This window comes from Pongo abelii, chromosome 13 (genome assembly GCF_028885655.2).
Source record: "Pongo abelii isolate AG06213 chromosome 13, NHGRI_mPonAbe1-v2.0_pri, whole genome shotgun sequence".
Classification (NCBI taxonomy): Eukaryota; Metazoa; Chordata; class Mammalia; order Primates; family Hominidae; genus Pongo; species Pongo abelii.
The window spans coordinates 51621772-51647297 of record NC_071998.2 but is presented as its reverse complement, the minus strand read 5'-3'; the positions used below and the strand labels follow the sequence as shown (position 1 = coordinate 51647297).

General features: G+C 38.0%; 1 protein-coding gene across 16 annotated transcripts in view; it reads left to right on the top strand.

The window, feature by feature from the left end:
• Window positions 1–25526, top strand: part of KDM4C (lysine demethylase 4C) — a 412741-nt gene that overhangs the window by 130719 nt on the left and 256496 nt on the right. For all 16 annotated transcript variants that reach the window (XM_054519941.2, XM_024251879.3, XM_063713994.1 and 13 more), the window contains one exon: window positions 143–280. In XM_054519941.2, coding sequence (XP_054375916.1) covers window positions 143–280 — 138 coding nt within the window. The remainder of the gene's footprint in view (window positions 1–142; window positions 281–25526) is intronic.

Sequence of the window (25526 nt, the reverse complement as noted above, 5' to 3'; positions counted from 1 at the left end):
TGAATCTGATGGAACTCTTTTTGGTAGTGCTCTGATATCATGACTTTTTTTCTTTGTTTTTTAATGGGAAATATATTTTAATTGTATTCATAATTTGGGAAGTCTTATTTTTACAAAATATTATATGTTTCCTACCTTGCAGATAACCCAGGAGGCTGGAGAATTCATGATCACTTTCCCGTATGGCTACCATGCTGGTTTTAATCATGGTTTCAACTGTGCAGAATCTACAAATTTTGCTACTGTCAGATGGATTGACTATGGAAAAGTTGCCAAATTGGTAAGCTGTGCCTCAAAAATAAAGCATAAACTAAATGTGTATACTGGTTATTTTAGTAGGAACCCTAAGATCCTGTGCAGCATTTATTTATTCTTCCTCACTGGCGCTGTGTGCCTCTCACCACAGCAATTCACTTCAGGCTGGATACATTTATTTTACATAGCCAATATTACCAATTTTAGCTGAATTTGTCTGTTTTGAGATTAATGTGGAGCAATTTACCCTGATAGGTAATTTGATGCAATGTGTGTTTGCTTTTTATCTTGAGGCCTCCAGTTGGTGTTTTGCAAGATTTTCCAGTGAAATCATGTGGCTCCATGTTAGGTAGACTCAGATCTCTCCCTGTTTGCGATCAGTTCGTGGCTTAGAAAACAGCACTTTACAGAAGGGAGTGTCTGATAAAATTGTAGCAAGAGATGGAGGGAGGTTGGTAGTCAGAAATGATTAAAACTGCCCTTAGTGCAGAAGTGAAATTCTTGAAAGTAATAATGTAGAACACATTTTAACAGGAAATACATGTTCATGTTAAATTTGGTATAAAATTTTGCATCTCCTGCCCAGTGTATTTAATTTAGCTCACATACTGTGTATTTTCATTCACAGGCAATAACTTCTATTTAATTACTTTCCCCCTGTGGTGTTAAATAGAAGACATCTTCAAAGTGATGGTGGTTTCTATTAGGTTTGCTTCCTTTCCTGTGGCTTTTAAGGGAAAGGTGCAGGCTGGCAGAGGGTAGCTTCTAAATGAAACTGTGTGTTTTACAGAGGATGTAAAATTGACGTAGATTTAGCAGAAAATGATAAATAAAGCGTATGTGGTCTTATTTTGGCCATTGCATGGCTCAACTGAATATCATGCATTCTACATTGATGAAACTTACATGTGGGGCCATCAGGTGAACGTAGATAGAAGTATATTTAGGGAAGACAACTCTTAGTTTAATTGACCTGTGTATTTAGAAAATTGCATACTATATTAAAAGATAAATAAAAGTATAGCCCTTTGGCAGCCCAGGAGTCATTCGAATACATTCTTGACATAAAGGAAAGCCCCTGGTATTAGAAGACTTTTTCTGTTCTAAGTAATTTCTGTTTATGCTGAGTAATTCGGAAAGGAACAGAACTGTATTACTACTTCACATTGTACATCCTATGTATTCTAAGAACTCAGTGTGTGTACTTTGGCCAACCACTGCGTTGCTTTTGTGGAAATGTACTGCTTGCATCTGCCTTGAAGCAGTGTCTTGGCCACGAGGTTATAACAAGGTCTGTTATTTTATAGTTTGCACCTTTACTTACAGATATAAGTCAGCTATTACAGCTGTTCAGAGTCACCACAAATATTGATTCTTGTTTAATACAGGTCTCAGAAGTAGCCTATGATATTGGCCAGAATAGGACATTCCAGCCTTGGGGAGAAGCTAAACTACTGTGTACATTGGAGTTGCATTTCCACATTTCCATGTGGAAGTAGAGTGGGTGTGGAGCGGAAGGAAGAGAAGCTGGTAGTGCTCCTCTCTGAAATCCCAGCTGATAGAGCCCATCACAGTTGTGGGAATGTGAAGTGTTGCACTGTGGTGGAGGAGGCTGGATCTGACAACCAACTTTTCTTCTCTGGCTAGCCATGTAACATTAGGAAAGTCATTTATTCTTAATATATAAATTAGAAATACCTCTCTATCCTGTAGGTTTATTGCAAAGAGAAAAGAACTTAGGTATGTGACTATCTGTTTATTCAGTTTAGTAAGGGCTATGACCATTTTGTTTGGTTCTGGGTACAAAATATTCAATGCTATAATGCAGTTTTGGCCAGCTAATTAAAAATTGCTCTAACTGAATGTATTTGAGATTATTTTCAGTGTTATGGCCACCCCTTACTTCCTTTGGCCAGGTGATGTCATCTGAGAATATATTAGTTGTCGCTTGCTGCTGTAGCAAATTACCACAAACTTTGTGTTTAGAACAATAGCCATTTATTATCTCATGGTTCTATAGGTAATAGGCCTAGCATTGGTCTCACCAGTTGAATGTCAAGATGTTTGCAGGATTGCATTTCTTACTGAGACTCTGGGGAAGAATTCATTTCCTTGCTCCTTTGGGTTGTTGGCTGAATTCACTTCCTCACAGTTGTAAGACTAAACGTTTGGATTTGCTGCTGACTGTGAACCAGGGGCTGGACTTTTCTCCTAGAAGCCTCTCTCTAGTCCTCCTGTGTAGTTCCTGCATTTCAGAGCAGGCAATCTGCAAAATCCCATGTGTCATGCAAGATAGCGTATTCATAGATCTCTGGGATTAGGATGAGGACATCTTTGTTGGGGGTGCAGGAGGGGAAGCATCTGCCTACTACAGGGGGTACCAATTTATCGTTGACATATTTAGAATCTGCTTTGGGCTGGGACAGTAGCTCATGCCTGTAACTAGCACTTTGGGAGGCTGAGGCAGGAGGATTGCTAGAGGCCAGGAATTCAAGACTAGTCTTAGCAACAGAGTGAGATCTTGTCTCTACAAAAAATAAAAACAAAAATTAAGAAAAAAGAATATTTTGAGTCATGTAACCAATTTTAGTTATTTTGCATAAAAACCGGAAAATAACCTTATAAAGAGATACAGTTTTGAATGTTTCACTAAAATATCATGTGCTTTCTTAATTTATACCATCAATATTAATATTTTCATGTCTATTCTTGGATAATAAATTATCTTACATTATAGTAAGCTGAGTAAGCCTTTTTTTAACCCAGATTTTGGTAACTTTAATCAGTTATTTGACACATATTTTTGATCTCCATGTCTGATTCTTTAGGTAACCTTATGAATTTACTGTATTGCATATATATGTAGTTTCTAATCCCTGGCAAATTTGTGCACTGGGCATACATTTATGTGTTTTCCTGGAAACTGATGTGTAGTGAATTAATGAATTGCACTAAAAAGACTTTTAGCATTGAGGATGCCCATATTTGTCTTAATTGTTTGTCTTCATCAGTTTGTTCTAAATGGTAACTATAAAAAAGTCATTGTTCATAAACAATACTTTTATAATTACTATGAAAATATGAGCACTTTTTCATAATGAGGCATTGGTGGTGATGCCACCTGCTTTACCTGTCACATGGGGTTTATTGAATTTGTATAAGTATCTGATAAAGTATTTGTTGTACAGCATTAAATAAGCAAAATAGTGCAGAGTGTGGGGTCTGCATACATTATATGTGCATATATGTAATCACAAACACTATGAAATATATATATATAAATATAATTTTGTGTAATACAAACCAGTATTTTTAATTAGGTGACTCAGAAAAGAGCTGTTACAGAAGGCCATTTTTTTTTAATTAAAAAAAAAACAAGTAGGTTTTGAAAAGATAACCTCATGTTCCCCAGTAGGGACCTTTTGATCATAAGCCAACAGGCTTTGTCAGTAGGGACCTTTTCAAATGTCTCAGATGGCTGGTAGATGGGGAAGAAGTTCTACTTACGGAGACTAGGCTTATCTGCTGTGTGCCAGGCACCATGTATGTTTCTATGAATTCATCACTCGTGAGTGCATTGTTCCATGAGAACAGGGGTGAGAGTAGAGTTGACACTGGGAGAGCTTCAAGGTCTGCTTCCTTTGCTGTTGGCTACTTGACTTCTGCTGGTGTCCCTGCAGCAGGACTGGAGAGGGGGCTTCTGTGACTTTCATTGGAATCTGTTACTGACCTATTGATATGTGATACTTGTTTAAGAAATCTTCCTGGCTCTTAAGATTTGGGTACATTTGATTAGAAATTTCATTATTTGTATAAACCTCAGATACACTTCAAAATTTTAGCAAATTCCTGGATGTTTGATATTCTCAGGTGAATTATTGTATTTGGGAGATATTTCTGTCCCTGTGGGTAAATTCTCTGTTTTTTTAGTCCTTCAGTCCAGATGGTCTTTTTTCACAGTATCCATCCAAACTGCCTCATCTCTCAAACAGACTTTTTTGGTGTGTGTATGGATTGTGTAGAAGATCTGGGGAAAATAGAGGAGGGAGTGAAGGGACATTTACCTTTTAGTTTTGGTAGCTGCTTAGTTTGACCATCCCTGTTTCCAGTACTCTCTGATAATGGCCCAGGCCTTACCATTCTTCTCATTTCTGTCTTTGCTTCTATTTTCCCTCAGTGAGGATCATTCTGCTCTCTTGTCTTAACCTGCAAAATATAGCATAGCGAAATCCTGTAAGATGCTCCAGAACAAAAGGGCTTTGCATTTAGCAGGAACAACTGACCTAAGAAGGCAGTTGTGTAATTTTCCCCCATTTCTCTAATCAAAGACAAGATCATTACTGAAAAAAATTGAGAGTGATGTTTCAGGTAGTCACATGTTCATTTGCTGCTGACGGGCAGAGGTCAGATTTGGTGAGTGCCCAGTGAGTTCCTCCTGTGCTACGTGTGTGTACAAAGAAGAAAGACATATATATTATCTTCAAGGAGCTTTCAGAAAGAACAGAAGGGCTTTTAATAAAACTCCACTTGCAAAGTTGTAGTATTAATGGAACATACCACCTAGTTCTTTGTTTTAGGAGTCTTTGTAGCTTTGAATGTTGGCGTAACAGAGTGAAATGCAATTATTTTTTCTTGATAGAGATTTAAAAATATTTAACAGCTCGTTTAGCAGTTGAAATAAGACATTTGTGCGTATTTGAGCTGACTGTTTTCTGTTTCTGGAGCATTCTTTCCTTCTGTGGTGGAATGAAGTCCGTGATTACTCTGTGCAGCTGATGCCGTGACACTCACAGGTCTGCTTCCTGGCCAGGTTGGATCAAAGCGCTGGCCGGCAGGTTGTATTTCATTTTTCCGTTTGCTGGGATGAAGTGCAGTTGTTTGATGTTAGGTTTGATGGATTTGTTTGCCACTGCATTCATTAGCTTCACATCCAAAAACTGACAGGCTGTTAAATGAAACTTTGGCTTAGATTTTCAGCTTGACTGTTTGGAGACATTTGTGAAGATATTTTGTGTTTGTGTTTCAGCAGCCTCAAGCACTATGATTGTCTCGAAGGGAGGAAAAGTTATTTACTGTACTGACTTTCTTGAGTAAAAAAGAATCATTGTCTTGGGGACAGTCATATCTCGTTTATACCATCTGAAGCAGTGTATTTATTACAGTGCGTGCAGTGAAAGAGACTTACTGTGTCAGGGTAAATATTATCTTATTGGAAGGAAAGGTAATAGTTGGTGACACAAAAATGATATCTTTTATTTTGTATTAATTTTAAGTGATCATATTAACGTGATATGTGAGAAAGCTGAAAAACTGTACTGTAGAGCTGGGAATGTTCTCTTATAAACTCCAGGAGTACTACCTTACTATCTAATTTTAAGACATTTTGATATTTGAATCTTCAAATGTTTGAACAAATTTAAAATGAGATGATAGAATTTTAAAACTGATTTCCCTTTAATCTGGCAGGGGTTTCAACTATTAAATTGTCTAGCATGTAAGTGCCGTGATGTGGGTTCATTCTATTTTATATTTCAATTCTCCAAAATTAAATTAGATATTTCTTAAATCTGGTAGCATCGTTCCAGAAAATTTTAATCTTGGGCAGTCTTTATTAAAACAGTCAGGGATCATTTTTGTGGTGAGTCTCTAGGTTATATTTTAATATGCTTTTGATTACAAAATACTAGTATAGTGATATTTCTCTGTCCCTGTGACATGTGAAGGAAAGAAAATGTAGACTGCTTTGAGTATTGTTCCTTTTAACAGTTCTTGGCATTTCAATTTTAAGTGTCTGACATGACATATATAATATGAACTTCGTGAGTATGGGGATTTTATGTTCTGCATTTTTTTTTTTTCTTCAATTTTACCTCTACTTTTTGCTGTTTCTGATTCCTGGGTTCTGATGGTACAGTGTAACAGAGCTGATGAGTAGTTTTGCTGCGCTCTTTTATTTTTTTGCTTTACTTTTAAGAGCATCTATAGGTTCACAGCAAAATTCAGAGGAAAGTATAGAGATTCCCCATATTCCCCTTCTCCCCACATGTGCATAGCCCCCCGCATTATCAATATCCTTAACCAGAGAGGTGCATTTGTTACAAATAAAGAATCTACATTGATGCATCATTATCCCCCAATGTCCATAGTTTTTTTTAAATAAAAAAAATTGTTTTTAAACTTTTATTTTTTTAAGGAAACCCTGGCAACCAGACCAAAGTCCATAGTTTACATTAGGGCTCACTCTGGGTGTTGTACATTCAGTGGTTTTGAACAAATATACAATGACAGGCATCTGACATTATAGTATCATACAGAGTGGTTTCACTGCCCTATGAGTCCTCTGTGCCTTTTCCATGGGGGGGTGTGTGTGTGTGTGTGTGTGTGTGTGTGTAACTTGCTAGCCCATGAGAAACCTCTACCTCTGGAGAGTTAGTGTTCACACATCTGGAAGAAGTATTAAGAGATATGAAGAACATAGTCACATTGTGTCCTCTTTTTATACTGAAAAAATATTGAGTTGTGGGATTCAGGATATCTGAAACTTCAAGAAGTCTGAGACTTCAGGTATGATGGTATCAAACCAGTTGGTTAGTATATATTGCTGAAGTCTGGAGCTAGGGAGCCTGATTTCATTTGTTGTTAACTTGCATTTGCTGCATTATGGGATTTGAAAGGAAGTGATAAGCCTCATGATGCTGATGTTTAGTTCTTAACCTGAAATCAAGGCATTATCTGCTTTTGAGTCTATAGTTTGTCAGTACCTTAAAAAAAAGTAAATTTGCCCTTTGAATAACTTCTATACTCTATTGAGAATTAGTTTGTTTTTAATTCAGTCTAGTTTCCTGTAGTTAAATACAATAGTAATAATAGTTGACATTGTCTAAATATGTCAGATCGAGCTCTGGGCACTAGATACATGTTATTTTTCTTGATCAGTGATGATGCACATTCAGAGATAATTGCTTTCTGTCCTATACTGGCCCCCTTTTTACAATATCTCATTTTCAGGGTGGTCCTATGTCTTACATTGAATTGGAGGGAGTTTGGGATGAAGAATAAAATAAGGCAGTGAGGCCCGGTTTAGATGTAGGTTTGCCCCCAATGTCCTGTATCCTTCTGGACTCATTTTTCTGGATGTAGTGGATTAAATAAGTGCCAGCCACGTGTGTGATTTGTGGGATCACTCTCAAGATTCTTGAAGATTCAGAATGGTCTTGTCTCATGAAAGCTGTAGCTGATGTCACCACCAAATGGCTTTGGACTCTATCTCACAATTGGTTGAGTTTGGATTCCTAAAGCCAGTGGAGCCAGGGGCATGATGGCATATGCCTGTCATCCTAGCACTTTGGGAGGATGAGGTGGGAGGACTGCTTGAGCCCAGGAGTTCAAGGTTACAGTAAGCTGTGATCACACTACTGCACTCCAGCCTGGGCAACAATGCAAGACCTGTCTCAAAACACAAAGAGAAGCCAATGGACATGTTATTTTGGATTCTTCTTCTCTTTCGATAAACCTACATGTGAATTCCTTTTTAGTCTGTAGTGCAGCCATCGTTAACTCTGAGGCTTTGATCTTGCTTTTTGATTAAGGTGGTAGGGGTGAGAGCAAAGGTTCTCTACCTTCTCTTTCATTTTATCAAGTGTGTGTGGGGAAATTCTGAGGCATCTGTCTGGATAAAAGGACTTGTGTATAGAGAATAAGGTCAAAGTTAGGGGGCACCTATCTCAATATATGTTTCTATGATTATCAGGGGCCAAATTTTAGTGTAGCACTTTTGAAGCTTTAGGATTTTTTTTTTTTTTAATGCCTTAGTTTGGACTTTTCCATGTTTTTTCAATGTTTATAATAGTAAACACATAGGAAAAAATTTTACTAAAGGCTCTATTCTAGATATGGTGACTGGAGAAGAAGGCAAAAGTTGGTAGTGTGTTTTCTGGCTCATGATTATCCAGAAGAGAAAGCAGTGGGCAGAACATGAGGTGACGTTTCAGAGAAGCAGGCTGGCCAACCCCTGGAGGGAAGGAGGGACTGGTGGGAGAGTCAGCAGGGCCCTGGGCACCCCCCAGAGTTTGCCATAGTCAGATGCCCTGGCTTCCCACAGCTTCTCATCAATGCAGGCTTTCCTGCACTTCCACCCCTGCAGCTTCTGCTGAGGCGACACACAGTGGTTTATCTCAAAAGGGCCTTTACCTCACATAAGGGATTGTCAGATATGTGCTCCTAGGGTTGGTGCAGCAGCTCAGCAGCCTCATGAGGTCTCATGCACTTCCCGTCCTTCAGATTCACTGTCTCCAGGCAGGCTTGTCTTGATAGCTGTGCTTACTTCAGACATCTTGCTGCCAAGGGCAGGAAGGGAGACAGTGTGGGAACTAGGCTCATCCACTCCCATTTGCGAGGAAAATCTTTCCTTGAAATGCACTTGAAAACATCCTTTTATGTCCTGTGGCCAACTGTTAGAAAGGCTGGAAAGGTAACTGGCGAGTAACTGGTGTTTTTAGGGAAAGGGGCTCTGCCTGTGGAGAAGAAAGAAAAAGATGGAAGAAAGAAGGAAAAAGATTCATTGACAGAATCTGCCACAATATGTGCTTCTGATACCTCATTTCGTCACACATATTTACTTTTAGCACCTATTATTTGGTGGGCCCTGTGCTGTGGTTAAAAAACTAAGTAAGATATGTAGTTTCTGTGTAGTGGCGCTTACAGACTTCAGTCTATGTTCTCAGCTCCGTGGAACATTATAAGTATGGACCCCTGGCCCCACCAAAATCAGTAGGATTAGAATCTCTGAGGATAAGGGACAAGCATTTGCATTTCTGAAATCTTCCTGTGACTCTGGTGGATGCTGTGGGTTGAGAGCCATGGGTTTTTAGGGAGTTAAATTAGGCCTTTGTTGTTTGGGTTGGGGTTCTTCTGCATCTTGTATTTTTTTCCACTAATATGAGTTTTGAGTTCCAAAACATTAACTTAATATCTGTTTATAAATTGGAGATGTGTAATGTTTTGTACATATATCATTTATAGTCTCTTTTCTGCAAGAATTAATAGGTGTTGTGAACACATATAGAATTGTGCCCACATATTTCATGATCAAGTAAACATGCCCCATAGTACTTTTAAGGGGAGGAAGGGAGAGTGTTGGAAAAGAAATAGAGTAGATGTTAAAGATAGGAATGCACTGTATATACCTCTTTCTGAAGAGCTTAGTAAATGTCCTGATGGCTGTCAGGAGTGCATGTAAAAAACCCAACATAATCACCTGGGACTGTGTTGGAATTCTGGTTCTCAGTGGAATAGTTGTGTGGCCTGGGGCAAATGACATGTCTCTGTGAGGCTTAGTTTTCCTACCTGTAAAGAGGGCGTTCACTTGTGCCTCAGAGGTTGTGAGGATGCGGGCGGTGATGGGAGAACTCGCCTAGGCACCATGCCCCTCTCCCCAAGCACATATTTAGGAAGTGATTCATTGTGGGTCATTTTTATGGCAGGGAACTCCCTGAATATTAGTTTGGGGGAAGACTGGTGGAGTTCAGGCCTGAGGTGCTGAGAAACAGTGTCTGTGGGGACAGTGTTTGCAGGGTAAGTGCCAACAGCAGGCTGGGCAGATGGATATTAGATAGTTTTACTGACTTCTCACTTGCATTCAGGTGTACTTTTTGCTAAAATGAAGGCAGTATGAAAAGAAGTGCCAATAAATAACGGTGGGTTTTTGTGGACCAGATTGCTGAGAGAAGGAATTTGAAGGAGCTGTTGCTTATATTTTCAAAAACACAGTGTAGCTCTTGTGCCCCTTGTTGAATTTGAAAGGCTGTGTTTTGTAATCCCTTGGGAAAAAACACCATCCTGGACGGTAGAGATTACTGCTAAGCTTTGACTGTATTTCACACATCAGTTTCATATACTTCAGGTTTTTTGATTGGATTAAAAAAACCCAATTAGTTTCTATTAACTGTTTAAAATTTTCGTAAAAGGTATTTTTGTAAGGCCCGATAATCATTTTCATTGATTTTTGGCAGCATATTCCCAGTTCTTAGGAATGCATATTCAGGGTTGTCCTTTGATTTTGAGTGTTAATTTTTTAAAAAGGTGACTGTTTTATTGATTATTGAAATAGCATGAAAACTTGTTTCTTTGAAGGTAAATAAAATTGAAACAGTTTTCAAGCTTATATAATGATTTCTTTTCTTTTTTTGAATCATATTAGTAAAGATAATAAGAAAATTCCCAGTTCCCAGGAGACTGTAGTTGGTACAGTGGGCACTGTGTTCTCTTGGCAGGAATATGATTGGAGTAAGCATCCTGAAGAGAAGGTGGGCAGTGTGCATCAGTCTTGGTGAACATCTTCTTGCACTTTTACCATTTTCTCACACTCTTAGGAAATGAACAGGATTGTAGGCAGAAGGTGATTGTTGTAATGCCAGTTTTATCAGTGAAAATAGAATTATAACTAAAATGTCCAATGATATAGGAATCATTGAATAACCAATTGTGTCCATACACTATAATTTTTAAAAATTTTACAGAAAAGCATTGGAAAGGAAATCACTATGGCTAATTATATTACTACCCAAATATCCATTGTTGAAATTTATAAAAATAAAATAAAAATATTTAATGACACCCTTTCTAGTTTATTAAAGGTAAAAAACTGTTAACAGTTCATTGTATATCTCTTAAAATATCAGCATATATCGGTATCTTTTCGAAAATCTACACAATGTTATTCAAGATTCTATACATTATTTTGCAGTGTCTTTAATATATCATTCTGTTCAATGTATCTTTCATTAGCCGGGCGCGGTGGCTCACATCTGTAATCCCAGCACTTTGAGAGGCTGAGGTGGGCAGGTCACTTGAGATCAGGAGTTCAAGACCAGCCTGGCTGACATGGAGAAACCCCATCTCTGTGAAAAATACAAAAATTGGCTGGCATGGTGGTGGGTACATGTAATCCCAGCTACTTGGGAGGCTGAAGCAGGAGAATTGCTTGAACCTGGAGGGCAGAGGTTGTGGTGAGCTGAGATTGTGCCACTGCACTCCAGCCTGGGCAACAGAGTGAGACTCCATCTCAAAAAAAAAGAAAAAAAAATCTGTATCTATATCTATCTATATATTTATACCTATATCTATATATGTCTTTCATTTATGGCAAGTAAAACATTTTTGGGTTATTGATACTTACTAGAAGAAAATTATTGTAGCGTATCCCAAAAGAATGTGACAGGTGGTTTGCAGTGGATTTTTTTTTTTTTTGAGGGGCATCACAGAACCACAGTAGTACATAAGAGTTCATTGCACAGGTCTTGTTAACAAATCAGAATGTTGAAAATGAACACCTTAGCTCATGGCTCTGTTTGCATTCCCTGGGTGCAGAGCAGATGGTAGGTGGGCTTGTGCTTGGTGCACGGGTCCAGTCTTGTCTTTGTTGATGGGCTGTGTCCACACCTGTCACCTTGGCTTATTCCACTACAGTTAATACTGGAAGAGATTTATAATGCCTTTGCAGTTTCTGTTTTACTGAATGACAGCATTTATAACTGGGTCTGTATATTTGAAGGAATGTATTTTTAAGAAAAACTTTAATAAATTCCTTTAGTAATGCCTTTCTGTGGCATCATAAAGGAGTATTCCAGTGAATTTGGAAGATATGAGAGGAAAAAGTAACTAAATGGCTTTAGTCAACAGTTTTATGGCAATGGGAAATTAAACTGGGAATAACACAAAAGAAAAAAAAAACTAGCTTGGTTTCTAAGTATGAGCCTAGGCAAGGAGGACTACATTAAACAAAAAACAAACAAACAAAAAAACCCTCAGCACAACAGAATGCTAACTGCAATAACCATAAAGGATACTATAGATTTAAAACATTATTGCCCATTGTTGCAGAGAGCAGATGGTGCTTAAAATATCCTTTAATTTGATGTGCTTCTTAAAAGAGCAAACTGCCAAAGAGTATATATTATCTATATTAAAAAATTAAATACAAGCTTTTCTATTTTTGAGGATGCCATAGTATATATAGTTAACGAGGAACAAATGTAGCATCAGTATGCCAACAGGGATACACATTGGAGGCCGTCTTGGCAGGGGATTGAGGGATAGATGAGGGAAAAGACTATGAAGAAACACTTCTAAACCCTGGTTAGCCCTTGTATGAAACTCTTCTCGGTTATATAATTTCCCCTCAAACTGACTCTACCGAGTGTTGATTGTCCTGAAATGTCTAGATTGTCTTACAACTACAGCCATTAGTTTGGGGGAACATACTTAGGTATATGGTCATAATTTTTAGAAAACATGGTTTCCTCCTTTAGTCTTTGACATTTGTTTAGAATATCAGAGAGGTTCTTCTGAACTTGGGTGCTGTTTACACTCACGACCTTCAGAATTAATGCTGAATCCTAAGCCCTAAAATGATTCTTTTGAGAAAGCATGACCAAGACTTCGTAACAGATAACTGCCGTTCTCAGATTTGTAGGTGGGTTTAACTGGCATTTCTATAGTGTAGGATCCTTATGATTAATTTATGTTGCTTTTTGATCCAGTTACTATACAGACATGTTTGCTGGTGTTGAGATGGAAGGTGTCTGGGGCAAAGCTAAATCAGCCTGTGACTTCATTCCGCCCCTCAGACTGAAAAATGTGCTGAGCACACAGATTCTCCTTCAATTCCTATTACCCTTTATTTTATGTTCACATTGAGGATCCTGCCAGTTAGAGTGGCCTCTGTGTAAACGAAGAAAAGGATTTGGAGTTCAGATCCATATTTCTGAAAGTATCCAGGCTTTGAGTTGTGGAGAATCTGAAGCCCAAATTCAAATGACTGAGTAATTGACGCATAGCTACTTACCGAGAAAATTGGAAAGACGCAACACACTCTGTTTTCAAAGAAACATTTTGAGGTTGGAAAGTATACAAACATAGAATTTCAAAGGGCACATGTCAAGTTTAGTTGTAGATTAACATGATGCTGTGTGTGTTGATTTCATGATGAGAGAGCACTTTTCCCTTGTTTTTTTTTTTCTCAATTTGCTTTCTGGAACTGATGGACATGATCACAGATGGTGTCAGATTTGTTTTCTTAGAAGTAATTATTATTAAGCATTGGAGTAAATGGTACTTCTCGTTTGTGGAAACTCCACAGGGTAAACCTCTCCAGGCAACGCTATGGAAGGAATTCTCAGCATCGTGGTATACAGTTCCTAAGTGCCTGTTGTTCTCAATAGAGTCTATGGGCGAATTGGGAGATGAGTGACTCCAAGTCTTCTGCTTCAATGGTTTTGTCTCTGAGGCAAAGGGCTGGCACACTGACCAGAGCCTCCCACCTCAGCCTCCCTAGTAGCTGGGACTACAGGTGCTCCCACCTCAGCCTCCTGAGTTGCTGGGACGACTACAGGCACACGCCGCCATGACTGGCTAATTTTTACATTTTTTATAGAGATGAAGTCTTGCTTTGTTGCCCGGGCTGGTCTCGAACTCCTGGGCTCAAGTGATCCTCTTGTTTCAGCCTCCCCAAGTGCTGGAATTATAGGTGTCAGCCACTGTGCCTGGCAGGTTCTTAAAAATTTCTCTTTGGGTTACTAAAAGTGTTTGGCATTACATGATTTTTGTAGTTATTTGTGCACAGTTGTAGACTCAAGTGAATTTTAAAATGAAATTGCCTTTAAATATTAGTATGGCAAAAATGAAAACAGCATTGCATAGTATTGTTTATTTACATGGGTGACATAGATAGGTATTTTATTTCATGGGAACAATCTAAGATTTATTATATGGATCAAGGATTCTAGAAACTATTCTTGTAACCAGTTTTAAACAAGGACATTTATAACACCTCTGCCCAATTTTACTATTGTGAAAATATGCTTACAAGCAGTAAAGGATTGACTCAATAGATTTTTAGAAAAATCTCTGCTATGCAGCTGTTAAAAACAGCAGGGTGTATGTATTGATGTGGTAATGATCTTCAAAATATATTGTTATGTGACAAAGAGTAGTTAAGGAATACTTCTTTAGTGTGAAGCTGTATTTTTAAAAAGCAATCTTAAAAATATGTAAATTGAATGAAAAATAAATGAAAGATAAACATGGTTAATGCTATGGCCAGAGGAATGAACTTGAGATACGGACAGGCAAACCCTCATCTTTTATGCAGTCTACTTCTGTGAGGTTGACATTCATTTATTTATTTTTTTGCAAGTCTATTTTCATGTATTATTTAAAATTCAGTAAAATTATCGTTAAAGTTTTCAGTAGTATCTGTACATATAGAGCTCTGGACCAATGTCTAAATGCATCTTATAGACGCATAGCAGAGATGTTTTAAAATTTGTTTCCTCCAGAATATTTAACTTGTAGCCAAAACTTTAGGGGAAGAGGGTAGTATAAATATATGTCTTTACTCATAGGACTTTTTCGGCATTTAAAGCATTACTCTATAATTAATAATTGATATCTAATTAAGGGACATTTTGCATTGATTCTAAAATGGAAGTAAACAGCACTAATACAATTACTAACTCAAAATGCTGTTGAAAGAATTAAAGTGGAATTCTGTGTTGAAACTATATTCACATAAAATGGCATTCTTTATTCCTTGTTGTAAAAACAGCCTGAAATTTTGTATTGGCTTTGGCTATGTATTTCTTTAACATTTTCATACAAGTAAAAGTCACTGTTAGACTGTAAATTGTATCATGGACTATGGTTCTTACATATTAACATATTAAATTTTCTACTCAAAGATTCATAGACAGTGTGGAAAATTCACCAGCAGAGGACAGTGTCCCTTCATACATTTTTTTTCCTGCGAAGTCCTTTGTAAGGAATGGGTTTTCCTAATAACCTTGACCTAGAGTCTTAGAAGGTATTTATTGGTTATACATTTGTAATTGGTATGTTTTATATTGAAGAGAAGATGATAAAAATGGATGTAACTTAATGTAGTAAGAGATATTTATACTATTGTTCATATTCCCTTTATATTAGTTGTTTCTTAAATGAAGTGCGCATTTTATGTGTAGGAAGTGTGTGCATTTAACCTAAAATACCATCAAATTGAAGTGCTGTCTTTTGTGAAATGAGGTTATAATTTGCTTCCAAATCTACTGCAAACTGTTATTGTGTTTAATCTCTACATGTTACTTAGTGTAGCTGCTGTGCGAAGTGGGTACAGACAGGCACACACAGTACAAAAATGAAATAGAATGTATTGGGAGGGCCTTACAAGCTGACAAGTAGTAGTGTGTGCAGGTCCCCCACCACTCATTCTTTCACTGAGAGAATGAGGCTTGAGTGGGGCACAGCTGGGAAGGGGCGTCCACGGAAGGACCTCACCTGGCCCGACATGCTCCATTTAGCCACGGAGAATCAGGTCAGAACACATCCCTGTGGGACCAGGTGTGACAAGATCTTCTTGGGGGGAGGATGTAGTCTTCATAGCACTGACTTAGCAAAGAGGCGTCTCTTTGCTAAGTTTCTGAGGTGGGGGGTGGGGAGGTACCTAGCTTAGTTGGGGACATTAAGTAGATTTTAGTGGTAAAGAGAGGACATTTAGTCTGCCTGGATTTGAATCCTAGCATTGTCATTTACAGGTAATATTATCTTGGGCAATTCATCTATAAATTGGGTTAATAATACCAAATTGGAACAATGATGATAGGTTAGTTGTAATGATTAAATCAGATAATGAGAGTAAACTCCTGGAGTAGTGACTGACACATGGCATGTAATAAACATTTTTCTTTCTACGAGGTATTGATATTTATTAACCTCTTAAAAGCAATTTGGAATCCCTTTGTCTCTTATTGTCCTGTGACAGTTACCATGAGTGCATTCTCCTATTTTTGTTTGCCAGATCTGCCCCAGGAACTTTTTAAAAAATTGATTTCTTTCTTTTGAAAATAAAACAAATGTGAAACATACTGAAAATGTTAAAACCTACATGAGAGTATTAGAAAGTAAAGAATGTAATTCTATAATCAGCTACATATGGATAGGCAAAGAGAGGGGTCTGCTTCTTGTCCAGCTGTAGCTCTATGCTAGTGGAAGCATGTCCTGGAGTTCATGGTGTGGCCAAGAGAACAGATGTAGTTAGGCAATGGAGGTGGGACAGAGAGCTGCAAAGTGCTGCGCTTGCCCCTCTTACTGGACCCAAAAGGCTCTCAAGTGTAACACCTTTCTGTAGTGCTATAGATCATTAATTTGGGTGTGTGATGACCATCTGATCTAGCACATCCAGTGGCATTGATGCATATTGGGATAGAAATTTGATTTTATAAACTCAAGCTATTCAGCAGGGCCCATGAAAAATCACCAGAAGGGTAGGTGGGTCTTTGCCACTGTCTGATGTTTCAAAGATTTCTTGTATTAAATGCTGTGTCCAAAATGATAGAATACTCTCCAGTTTGTATTTATGTAAAAAAAATAAAATAAAAATAAGCTTTCACTGGTATTTTTAACATGGCAGACTTTGTAAAAACATTTAATGAAACAAGTAAGTATATACACTTATTTTGAAGTCTTTAGTATTTTAGAGTATATTTGACAGCAAAAGAGGGTGAGGAAAAACAAATTTGGATTTCTGTCCTGCTAAAAAATTCTTAAAAAAATATTTAATGTTAAATATATTAGAAGAAAATATAGGGGAGTATTTATTTGATCCTTGAGTGGAGCAAGACTTTTGAAGCGGCACATCATTGGTGGACACCATGAGAGAAGATTTCATGTATATCTTTGAAAATTGCAAGCTGAATAGAAAAGTATATGATAGGTAGTGGGTTAATATCCTTAATAAGGTACATGTCCAAGTAATCCCTGGATGTCACTTAATAGCAAGTTTGTGAGAAGGAAAATATGGTAAAATTGATATATTTTGGAGCTGAATATAAAATTTACTTGAATATTTTAAAATAAAACCATGTTTTAAGGAAATTTGATACATCTGGTATGCGGCTTGGTTTTTACCTTCAGATGCCATGAGGTTATGAGTTACTCTTTTTTGCCATTAGGGGTCGTTTTTGGGCAAGTTTGAGAAGCAGCACTGCATTAATATATAAAGAAATTCCCGTTTGTAATTCATTAATCTTTAAATGGCTAAACTTCATTGAGTCCTTACTTTGTGTCAGGCATAAGGCTGAACTTACATTAACTTGTTTAATTTTTACAACTGTCCTATAAAATAGATAACGTTATTAGCCCCATCTTATTAGAGAAAATTAAAGCACTGAGAGGCACAATTGTGGGTCCCTCCACACTAAAATTAGAAAAACTGGGCAAAAGACAGGCAGTTCACTAAAGCAGAAATATAGTCAGCAAATAACTACAAAGCGTAAATATAATCTCATTAGTAGTCATAGAGATGCAAAGAGGTTAGTGCCATTTCTCACCTCTCAGATTGGTGCAGAAGACAAATGGAAATACTCAGTGCAGTTTTAAACTATGCAAATTAGTACACCCCAGAGCATGCCAAGGCACCAGCCTTAGAAATGTGTGCCCTGTGACCCTGCATCCACACCTGGGAATTTGTCCTATGGAAATAATTAGTAGTTGCCCAAAAATGCATTTATTTGGATAGTCTTCACAGTGTTGATTATGAAACTGAAAAAATTGATAGCAAGTAAATGTTGAACGCTGGGGGATAGTTGCATAGATGATGGTACATCCAGTCATGATATGCTAATTAGCATTAAGAATGATGTGGAGGTATGTTTATTGATATGTGTAGATAGATGTTTGTAATACACGGTCATGGATTAAAAAAAGGTTATAGAATAGGATCTTTTCTTAGTTTGAATGCATACTTGTATTACAAATTATAGAAAGATGTTTATTAAATTTTAGCATCATCTTTGCAGGGTTTTAATTTGCTTATCTTTATTTTAAAATATTTCTATAGCAACCAGTTATCACATGTGCAGTGAAAAAAATAAAAGATTATTTTTTAAAAAGGGCTGGCTTAAATTACTTAATTTACTTGAAATTATGTATAGCTCTATTAATAAAAAACTTTTATGCCGTCACTTAGAGGATGAGGGAAAAAAACCTCCAACTTTTAATATGGAAGTAAAAAGACAAGAGGGTAGAAAATGATCAGCGATGAGGAATCTGAAAGATTAGAGTTTCCATAATTTGCTAGATTTGAGGCTTTGGATAAATTACCTGTTTCTAGCTTCAAACAGGAGTATAAATATCAATAATTCTTCAGTGTGCATAATTGTATCTGATATTTGTAATGATGACTGTGGGCTGTCAAGCTAGTTAATGATTTTGATGAATTACATATCCCGATTAAGAAAATAAGCTAGTACATTAGTGAATTTTAGAATGAATAGCGTTAAATAGTTGAAATTCATGCCTGTCCATGGTACATTTCACTTCCTACCTCTGCTAGATAAGTCAGACCTGTTTAACAATGTTAGCAGTTGTATAAAATGTTCATATTTAATTCAAAAGGGAGAAATTTGACTAATCTCCTAGATCTCTAAAATAAGTTATTATATCTAAAAACTTAATTAAATTATTGTGGTCATGAAGCTTTTGGTGAGGTATTGCAAAGGGCATGTTTGTGAACTTGTGTGACCTAGCTGAATGTTTCTGGCTCTGCATAAGAACATGGGAGGAGGCTGGTCCTGGGGCTCGGGGAGGTGGCAGGGTCTGGGCACTGTTGCCTGAGGGGGTAAACACCCCATGTCCTGTGGATCCTGGTTCTGGCTTCTTAGGTCATGAGGCTCTTCTGCAGGGTTGCTCCGCTACTTTTGCCCAGGACTTGGGGCAGTTTGTGAGGTTTGTGAGGAAGGTGGAAACCCAGTGCCAAAACTAGATGGTAGCCAGACCATCTGTGAAGGTTTCTCCCAGGAGGTTGGCACAGAACAGGAACATGGCAGGTGACCTTAGGAAAGAGGTTTTCTCAAGGTGCAGGCAGAGCCAGGGAGGGGCCTTCATGGTGCATTGCTGTTTCTGGCCAGTCTTATTTCCTGCCCGCCTGCCCCTTCCTCCTCTTCTGCCATTCTATGCTTCTCTGCATTCTCCGTTAGCAGCAAGTTGAGCTGCTCCTCCCCAGACTAATGAATACTCGATACCATGCAGCTCAGCTTTGCTGTCACTTCTTGCAGTCAGGACCCTTAACCTGTCTCCTGTGTGATAAAGTCCTGTCTCCCAGGGTTATTCTGAAGACTGCTGGAGAAGATGTACACACCATGCTGGCATTCCTTGACATGCTCCACGTAGGCGCTGTTCTCTGAGGCAGGGTTCCAGGAAGCTCATAGTCCTGGCATTCATTGTAGAATGAATGAATACAAATGCCTCTGCCAAACACAGTGGATAAAAACAGAAATGATCATTAATGTATGTGAATGGAGTAGATTGAAAGTACAGAAGACGCATGTACAAATTGTTCGTTGTTCTATCTGAAGGGTAATAAATATACTGGGAGAGAGAGAATTTATATATTTGCAGCTTTAACTAATTTTGGTTTTGCTGTAGTCCAAAGGCATTTCTGCTTAGAAATGTTTGTAAGGTTGTTTCTTTCCCCAGTAACTGGATTCTAATGAGGATAGCATGTATTAGTGTCTTCTGAACTTATGGTTGCTCCCGGAGATGTGTAGATATTCCCTATGTGTTACCATGCGTGTTTTTTAATCCTTTCTTTTTTTTTTTTTTTTACTACTTTTGATAAAGAAATAAGGAAAAGAATAATTTTTTCACTATTTCTATTGTTGATATTTCAAGAATTGTGATATTCTTGGAGTTTTTCATATGGTACCTTTTCTATATTGTTCCAAATCAGTGGACATTTTCAATATGTTGAGGAATTTAACAAAAAATAAAAAATAAAAAGCAAAGAAAATACTGTATCAGTCTTCCCTGGAATCAATGGAAGTGAAAACTATGACATACTTGAGACATAACCTTGGTTTAGTAATGATGGTTTTAGTTCTGTGTTTGCAACTAAACAAATAAAGCACTAGTGCTTATTCTGGGATAAGGAAATATCCATTTTCTTTCCAGATAATATAAGTTGATTATACTTTTCAAAAAATTAACTACCCAGGGATATGAAATGAAAAATAAAAAATCTTTCATTAAAATGTTTCCTAGTATTAAAATTTAAATGCAAGCAAGTTGATTTAAAACAATTAATTAGGTAATCTTGGAGGATATGGTGAAACAAACCCATTTGTTGTGATGTAATGCAACATTTAAAGAATCTAATGCACTGTCTTAGGCTCTAGTTTGCAAAATAGGTTTTTATCATGTGTTTCCTTCTTTAGCTCATACCTTGCGCCAGCTGGTGAAGAATACGTTTCATGTACAGTGTGCTTCTCCATTGGGATTTGTGAGAGGCAGGCAAAGGACTGTTACCTATACCTCTTCTCTGAGGGGTGGGTCAGTGGACTTCACTTGTCCTCCTGCCCTGTTGGTGGGTGTGGCAGAGCCCAAGGGGAGTCATTTCAGTGACAGCCACCCTGGCTGCCTTCCCTTCCTTCTTATCAGGAAAGCTAGCACATGGGAAAAATTGGACAGTTTCTACTCTATTATGATAATCCATATAAGCAGAATCACAAAATTCCCGGATGACAATTCAAACAGTTACTATAAAAAATAATAAGGTGTATTTGACATTCTTTGAGGCCACACTAATGTCAGAGTTTCTGCTAGTTTATGCGGTTTTAATGGACACATATTACTGTTAATGTAGATGGAAGGGATAGTATGAGAGTTGAGAGCAGGGAACAAGCTAACAGTCAGGGTTTAAGCACTCCTTTAGGAGCAACTGCACTTTCTGTGTTTCTTTTTCAATTCTGTTCCATCGTCCTTGTTTGCAGTTGAAAGCCTGGGACTGTTATTTGTTTACAACATAGTACATTTTGTATTTTCCCTTTTTTTTGAGACGGAGTTTTGCGCTTGTTGTCCAGGCTAGAGTGCAATGGTGTAATCTCGGCTCACCGCAACCTCTGCTTCCCAGGTTCAAGCGATTCTCATGCCACAGCCTCCCGAGTAGCTGGGATTACAGCCATGCGCCACCATGTTCAGCTAATATTGTATTTTTAGTAGAGACAGGGTTTCTCCATGTTGGTCAGGCTGGTCTTGAACACCCGACCTCAGGTGATCTGCCTGCCTCAGACTCCCAAAGTGCTGGGATTACAGGCTGGGCTTACAGGCATGAGCCACTGTGCCTGGCCCGTATTTTCCCATTTTAATAAAGCATTGTCTAAGACAGTAACAGATGAGTACATCATTTCCTGGCTACTTGTAATACCGTTATGATATGCCACATGCTTTTGGTAAGATCAGTGCTTATAATGAGGGATGCAGAGGTATTGGACCAATTCATGAGTGCCTTTTGACATTAAAAAACATTAGCATTGTTTGTATTTATTATTATGTCTGCTATGGTTTGAGTATTGGTGTCCCTCCACAATTAGTGTTGAAACTTAAACCGCAATACACTAGTATTAAGCAGTGGGGCCTGTAGTAAATGATTAGGCATTGAGGGCTCCACCCTCATGAATGGGATTTGTGTTCTAACAAAAGGGCTTGAGGAAGCAAATTCGCCTTCCCCATTCCTTCCATCTCTTCTGCCATGTGAGGATACAGAAACAAGGCACCATCTTTGAAGCAGAGAATGGGCCCTCGCCAGACACCAAATCTGCTGGCACCTTGATCTTGGACTTGCCAGCCTCTAAAACTGTGAACAGTAAATTTCTATTATTTGTGAATTATCTGTAATTTGCTTTGTTAAAGCTGCCCAAATGTACTAAGACAGAGTCTTTTTGATTTTGCTGTCTACCTGTCTTTCTCTATTTTAAGAATTAAGTGTTGAACTTATAAAAAGGGGCACAATTTGAAATTCTCGAGTTAGTCTTACTGAAATTAACATGCTAAAAAGTTCTAAATCATAGAATTTTCTGTGGGGTGCTTTTTTAGTTTGGAAAAATTTTAAACTTCCTTTACTACTTCAAAGATACTTTATTAATTTGCTAGAATGCAGCTCACCCTATATTGTGTTATTGGTAAAAATATGCAAGAAGCACATGATCTCTTTCTACTGTTTAGGTTTTATGAAACAGGTGTTCATGCATCTACCTAAGAGAGTTTGTTTTAGGTGCTTCAGATGTCCTGTGAGGGGTTTAGGGGGTTGCATGGTAAAGCATTAGGTAACAAAAGAAAATGACCTTCCTCTGAAGCAATCATTTTTACTGTATTGTCTTCTCACTACTACTATGATGAGCACTTGGAGATGCCTGCCACTTAGAGGTTTGGGGTTACATTCCATTTTAATTCAAAAGAGAGAAAATGATTGTTACTGTCTAGTCATTAAGAAGTCATTTTCCTAGTTGTATTTGACACATATTATGCTATTCCACTGGCAAAATTTGATTATTTTTAACCCTTAAGAGAGAGAACAAAAATATGGAAAATAATCCACTTGACTGTCTCAAGAATAAAGAGACTGTCTGCTTTTGTTTTTCTTTCCTCAAATGGTACAACAATTTGTGTATATTCCTTGGACCTTATTGGAGCCTTAGTCTTGGTGGCTATGCCCTGCATCCAAGGTATAGCCTTCGAAGAACAAGGAAAGGGCTAGTTTTACACTTCCAGCTTCCTTTGGAAGCTGCCTGTTAATAGTGATGATGTTATCAAATGTCAGGTTGCAGTTTGCCATCAGGAAGGACCTATGCTGGGGCGTGAGAAGCTCACAAAGACTCCTTTTCAGCACTTGAATTAATGACAGGCTGGGCTTTTATCACTGACAGATGCTGTAAAATAGTACAAGGTAATCAGGGTTATAGGATGGGGGGAATTTAATTCCAACATGGCATGAATTTGAACAGCTTTGTGAGAGACCTGATATTTGACCTGGTGAAGATTGGATGGTGTTTTGGAAGTACATATTTGGAAGGAGAGAGTCAGCAGCCTGAGTAAAGATGGGGGCTAGATGTGGTAAGGTGTTTTTGACAGTCACTTCTGAGTGATTTGAGGTATAGTGTGTTTAGAAGGGTGGGTGGAGCTGGGCCATGAAGTATCTTGAAAGTTTTACAGAGGTATCTGGACCTTTTTTATTCTGAGTGATGGGGAGCCTATGAACATTTTAAAGAAGAGGTTCAATATAAACTTCTGAAGGACAGTGGTAAAAATATAATAGATGTGTTTGCAATTTTAATGAGAGGTTTTTTTTTTTTTTTTTTTTTTTTTTCGAAACAGGTCTTGCTTTGTCACGATGGCTCAAATGATCCTCCTGCCACAGCCTTCCGAGCAGCTGGGACTTCTTAATTTGTTTTTTTATAGAGACAGGTCTCACTGTGTTGCCCTGGCTGGTCTCAAGTGATCCTCCTGCATTGGCCTCCCAAAGTGCTGGGATTATAGGAGTGAGCCACTGTGCCTGGCCGATATTTTTCTTTATTGGCTAATTCTTTTGACCAGATGAAATTCTTTTTCTTTATCCAGCAAATATATATTAAGCTTTAGTTACAGGCAAGATAATTTATATGTGTGAATAAAATATGAATAAAGCCAGTTCTAACTTACAAAGAGATTTTAGCCGGATGTTTTATTTTATTTCTCTTTTAAGCATTGAATGTTGCATATTTACTAAGAGGATTATGTCTTCTAAAATGGACCTTCTTGTTTTTAGAAATTTTGATCACCTTTGAATAGGTTCTATTTTGGCTAAGCAACTTTCAGAGCAACAGCACTGTATTTTTCTGTGCTTGGTGGATGGACAAATGATTGTAGATTAGAAACATCCCAGTTTCATTAATTTTTCTCTCTGATTTTGGGGAAATGATATAAAGTTGAATGAGGGAATCTGCCTATTCATATTCCACCCACGAAGATTGTTGAGGTCATTCTGTTTTTTTTTGTTGTTGTTGTTCAAGAGTTAAAATATTGTTTAAATAGGTATGAATTATTTTCATTGGCAGGAGTGAATTGGAGAATGTGGGAAATTAGTCATGAATTGCAGGGCTGTGGGAGAGATGCTCAGGAAGGAAAATGGCTGTTGGGCAGCCCCTGCCTCCCTTACTCAGTCCTCTGGTCTTAATATGAGCACCATATAGGTATCCATATTCTCAGTTTCAGGCATCCCTTCCTCTGATCTATACCACCTGTCTCTCAAGCTCTTTTTCTCCACTACCCAAACTGTAGCATGCACTTGGACCCCAGTAGGGTTTAAAATCCATTGATCCTACTTTTCATGTTTGCTCACTCAACTCAACTTCTTACTTCCCCCTTTCACTGGTTTATATTGCATGATCCATCATTGTAAAGATACCTTTAGTTTCACACCTTGCCTTTCTTTCACTTTGTCATACTCATCTGGGAAAAATCCCTATCTTGTTCAACTTAGCTATTTCTCTTGCTTGTCCCTGTGTACCTGACCATGACTGGAGATAAGCATGCAGCCATCCCATTTCCTCTCCCTAAATTCTAGGCCTCCAGTGAGTTGTTCACGATGCCCAGCAGTCCAGCCATGTTCCCGAGTTCGTTGGCTCTCCCTCTCTCCTCCTGTCTCCATCCTCATTCTTTGCTGATTGTCTTGCTTCTCATCTCATTGAGAAAATAGAGAACTTCTGCAGACTGCACACAGCACATTTTCCTACCTATCAGTCCCAGTGCCCATACACTTGAACTCCCATTCTTTTACCTGATTGAATTGTTTATGGGTCTTTGTGAGGCCATTTGTGCACTTGACCCCAGCCCCTCTTGCAACTTGAAGACCATTGCCCAGGCATCGCAGTTCTTCATTCACTGCATCATCACGTTTTCCTTCTCCACTAGATCAGTCTCATCAGCATACAAGCTGTTATTTCTCCCATTTGAAAAATATCTTCTCCTTTTTAAAAATATAAACTTTTATTTTAGGTTCAGAGGGTAGATGTGCAGGTTTGTTACATTGGTATATTGTGTGATGCTGAGGTTTGGGGTACAATTGATCTCATCACCTAGGCAGTGAACATAGTACCCAAAAGGTAGTTTTTTTAGCCTTTGCCCTACTCCCTCTCTCCTTCTTCTGGTAGTCCCCAGTGTCTCCAGTTCCCATCTTTGTGTCAATGTGTATCCAATGTTTAGCTTCTACTTATAAGTGAGAACATATGGTATTTGGTTTTTTGTTCTTATGTTAATTTTCTTAGGATAATGGCCTCCACCTGCACCTTTGCTGCAAAGGATGTGATTTTATTCTTTTTATGGCTGCATAGTATTCCATGATGTGTATGTACCACATTTTCTTCATCCAGTCTACTGTGGATGGGCACTTTGGTTTATTCCATGTTTTT